We start from the raw sequence: 4,734 nt of genomic DNA on the forward strand, positions 1-4,734 counted from the left end.
GAGGTATTTTCGTCAAAAAGACTAATAAAGAAGAGAAAAAGGAAAACAAAACCTTTATGTTTCACGTAAATCTCACAAGAGATAACGGGCCGCTATTCTCGACAAAAGAGTATGACACATTAAATAACAAATCTAAAAAACTAGCCAGTAAGGGTATTTTCGGTATAACCGAATATTAAGGGCATCCTCCGTAAATACACTCCCCTCCGAGAGATAAAAAGAAATGACCGTTAAAGATGGACAAAGTAAAATAAAATGGGCGGTAGTGTAGTCGTATGCCAGGCTGACGCTGAACAATAGTGGCGCCACGGTGGTGGTAGGGCAGAGCATTTCCGGGTCCAACCAAACCCAAATCTTCTCTCCAGCGATAATCACATGGTCTCGCTGTAACTGGGCCCACCAGAGTCTATAGAACTTGCTTGTCTTTATCTCTCTCTCACTTCATCATACATTTGTTTAATAACACTTTACTTATTTCCGAAGATACCCTTTGTACTCATCCATAAATTCTCCCTTTTCTCTCCTCTTCTACCCACTACTTACTAATTCAGTGTTCACAGCAACTGAGAGCTCAGAAACTCAAACACAGTAGAGAGATTTGAAAAACTAGGGTTTGGTTATTGAGAGATGACGAAAGATGTGGCTCATCACGAAGAAGGAGTTCATCATAGTGGAAGAGACTATGTAGATCCACCACCAGCACCATTGTTTGACATGGGTGAACTTAAACTCTGGTCATTTTACAGAGCTTTGATTGCTGAGTTCATTGCAACTCTTCTCTTCCTTTACGTTACTGTTGCTACAGTTATTGGTCACAAGAAACAAACTGTTGAATGTGCTGGTGTTGGTCTTTTGGGTATTGCTTGGGCTTTTGGTGGTATGATCTTTGTTCTTGTTTACTGCACCGCTGGTATCTCAGGTACTCATTTTTTCCATTCTCTTACTGATTTTTGTTCTTCCATTCTTCTGTGCTTGTTTGCAGTGAAACTGATTAATTAACTCTGTTTGGTGTGTTTTTGTAGGAGGACATATCAACCCAGCAGTGACATTTGGTTTGTTCTTGGCTCGTAAAGTCTCATTGTTGAGAGCTGTTTTCTACATGATAGCTCAATGTTTGGGAGCTATCTGTGGAGTTGGGTTAGTGAAAGCATTCATGAAGCATGACTACGTTGCTCAAGGAGGTGGTGCTAACTCAATTGCACCAGGTTACTCTAAAGGTGCAGCTCTTGGTGCTGAGATTATTGGAACTTTTGTTCTTGTCTACACAGTCTTCTCAGCTACCGACCCTAAGAGAAGTGCACGTGACTCTCACATTCCCGTAAGTTCCTTCAAATCTAGCTCAAAATCTTCTTTACTTCACTGTAATTTACTCAGTAATGGTACTGATTTGAATATTCTATAGCTTCAAAACAATATTCAGTACTAACGTTAATTACTCTTTGAAATGGTGTTAAACAACAGGTGTTGGCTCCTCTACCTATTGGATTTGCTGTGTTCATGGTACATTTGGCTACCATCCCCATTACCGGAACTGGAATCAACCCAGCTAGAAGTTTTGGTGCTGCTGTTATCTACAACAAGGAGAAAATCTGGGATGACCAGTGGGTATTCTGGGTTGGACCATTTGTGGGAGCACTAGCAGCAGCTGCCTACCATCAATATGTCCTAAGAGCAGCAGCAATTAAGGCTTTGGGATCATTCAGGAGCAACCCATCTAACTAAATTTGATTTGCACCAGAATTATCAATGAATTAGTTAAAAAAATGAAGAAGAAAAAGGGAGTGCCTCTCTGATTTGCTTTGAATCCATCAGTTTGTCTCTTTTGTGTGTAAAAGAAGGAAGTTGATTTATTTATCTTTATTTTTTTCTGCTTGTTAAAAGTGTTTTTCCCTTATTTGGAGTAGTAATTCTATTATTATTATTATGTGTATTAGCAAGAGAAATTATTATTGAAAATTTTCATTACTTCTTTAATTACCAAGTGATTATCACCTTTTGAGGTTGCTTTAATCATCAAAGTGTGCTGTACTAAGCTTTATGGGCCAAAATGTTCCTTGGCATGTCTATTTATTTGTCCTCCGACCTTTGCGTAAAACAAAAGAACAAACATATCTTTTAACCAAGTGGTAGTGTATAATGGTAACTTGACTGGATAATTCAGAGTTTCCATTTACATTCGGACATGAATGAATGAGCTCAGTGGTGATTCCATTTACCAACCGTTGGTAGAGACGTACAGTGAGATAATAAGTGGACAAAATTAGCCAACTGCCAAGCAGTACCAGAGAGTAGTAAAAGCAAGAGGGCACTCACGGGAGGTCATCATGTCTATATACTGGGTGGGTACATGGTATATAAGCATGAATGCCTGACATTCTGTTTTGGCCATTAAAGGATTTTCTGGTTCTTTATCTGTTTCTGGACAGAAATCTGATTGAATTTGGATTTGCTCGGATGTTCTGAAACTATTTTAGAGCAGAATCATTGCACAATTAATACAGCTCTTGAGGCTAATAACTAACATGCTCAAGGATTGAGTTCCATTGAAAATAAACCAAGTGGAGTATATTTTATCCGTCTAGCACAGGACACTAAATTTATTTTCTCTGCGACCACAATTGTACAGTATTAAATTAAGTCTTGTCATCCAATCGGATTTACCCAGCGGTTCGCGTGCTTCTTTGTTTATTAACAGCAGATATCAAGAAAGAAGAGCTTCAGCTTCATCATCTGTCCATGCAATGGCAAGTTCTGCAACACAATCTGACGGATGCCAACTACTCATAAAGCTATTTGTCCATTGTTCTATTTTTTGTTTCATGTAACTAGCTAGAATTTACCTCCTCGAGAAACCATTAGATGCTAACGTTGCGGTCCCAACTCAACTCCAAAGGAAGAAAGAAGTAGTGTGGTATGGTCTTCACATTTTCTTTCTCTAGAAAGTGAAAATCATCAGTAATTTCCTTTCTGGCATGACTGTAAAAGGCAGCAAAGCATCCCTATGTTCTTTGTATCTCGATGTGACCACCACGTGCCTCTTAGTTATTGGTGGTTTCTCTATCTGGCATTGTATAGAAAGCTGTGGTTGACACGGTCAATGACCACCTTTTGGATGATGGAATTGAGAACGGATATTTTGAGAATTGTGTTTGTTTTTTCCCCTGTGCTCTCAATTTCTTGTGGCCGTTGGAGAGATGAAGCTAGCCCTAACTTCTTCTTATTTCAAACGACCCTAGCTCTCTGGATATCGTCGTGTCATCGACAATTTCAAAATTAATGGGAAACAATCAAGCAAACATAGCACCAATCTTGAAATCAGTTGTCCTGATTTATAGAGTTTTAGTTTCCTCTTGATCGTAGACTTTGCACTCCTACGTCGGAGCATATGTGCACTATGATTGAAACATTAGTATATGTGGCCGGTGGTAACCACAGTTAGCCTACTTCCTTCTCGTTTTAGTTTGCAGATAATAATGCGTAACATGGCTCTAGGCAAATAATGCGTAACAAAATTTTGGATACTTACTAGAACTTGTTTAAGAACCATAATAAACTGGTTGAACCGTCACCTAAACGCAAGAGGTCTCTCATGTGCTGGAACAGTTTTTAGCGAGGTTTTGTGCGGAACCTCCTATAGCTGGGATAATAGTGCTTGGTCCGAATCTGAGACAAGCTGTAGCACAATCTAAATGGTTGAGAGGAAAATGACTCTAGAATTGGGATTAGTAGCGTGCTGGAGAAGAAAGTGATCAAGGGTTTAAATTTATTGTTCCAGATTTGGATCATACCAGCTGTCCCATTTCTAGCATTTTCGATTTTATACTTGATTACCTTCAACTTCAAATTGCCAGTCCAGATTCTAGCTAGCTAATGTATCAATTTTTTTTTTGAAAGTAGAATAGATTACCAAAGGCAGAGGGTTAATCCTTTGATCCAGACTCATTGGAAATCAAATCAGATTGATTTGTTCCTCCGATGACTGAATCTGCAGAATTGACGCCATCTGTAGTGAGTACAACAGAGTTTAAGTTACATACGTTTTGAGCTTTGACAGTGTCAAAAGCAATTGAAGGAGTTAAAAACATAGGTACATAGTTAAACCAAAAGTCTGCTAGATTTTCTTTTCTTCCCTTTTTTGCTAACAAATCAGCCACTTTGTTAGCACGCCTGTCTATATGATGAAATCCCAAAAAAGATACTAGTTTTGCAGCTGAAATTTTGACTTCTTCTAATATTGCTAAGCTTTGCCATTGTACTGAAACTTTTTTTCCTTGTAGGTAGTTAATAGTTGATTATTGATAGACGCATTTATGTGTCTAATTTGTCCCAATTGTTTATATTGTTAGTGCTCGATTTTGTACTTATTTGGTTATTTTATGTCTTTGTAGGCGTTTTTGGAGAAATAAGCTTTTGCGGCGAAATTGGCTAAAAAGTGGTTTTTGCGCTCGTGGGAGAAAATTACTATACGGACTCTCACTTTGGATAAGGGGTAACCTAATTACTAAGGGGCACCCCATTTCAGGGCATGTACTAAAGGGACACCGGAACTGGATACGGGGAGGTCATCTTCAAAGTTTCAAAACTAAAAAAAGGCAGCAGCGTCAACAGTTTTGGATCAAGGATTTGAGCGACCTAGGAGGCGATTCAATGGGCAAATTTGGTACCCACGGACTCTACAAGACATAAGGGACCTGTTAGAAGCGATTAGACCCATCTAATTGGGCTTGATAAGTC

General features: G+C 38.9%; 1 protein-coding gene across 1 annotated transcript; it reads left to right on the plus strand.

The window, feature by feature from the left end:
- Nucleotides 1–522: 522 nt before the first annotated feature.
- LOC113288981 (aquaporin PIP2-7) lies at nucleotides 523–1,974 on the plus strand. The gene is made up of 3 exons (XM_026538141.1): nucleotides 523–919; nucleotides 1,023–1,318; nucleotides 1,462–1,974. Exons 1-3 carry the CDS (start codon nucleotides 628–630, stop codon nucleotides 1,720–1,722), a joined length of 849 nt encoding a protein of 282 aa, XP_026393926.1. The 5' UTR covers nucleotides 523–627; the 3' UTR covers nucleotides 1,723–1,974.
- Nucleotides 1,975–4,734: the final 2,760 nt, after the last annotated feature.

This window comes from Papaver somniferum, chromosome 6, assembly GCF_003573695.1.
Source record: "Papaver somniferum cultivar HN1 chromosome 6, ASM357369v1, whole genome shotgun sequence".
Lineage (NCBI taxonomy): Eukaryota > Viridiplantae > Streptophyta > Magnoliopsida > Ranunculales > Papaveraceae > Papaver > Papaver somniferum.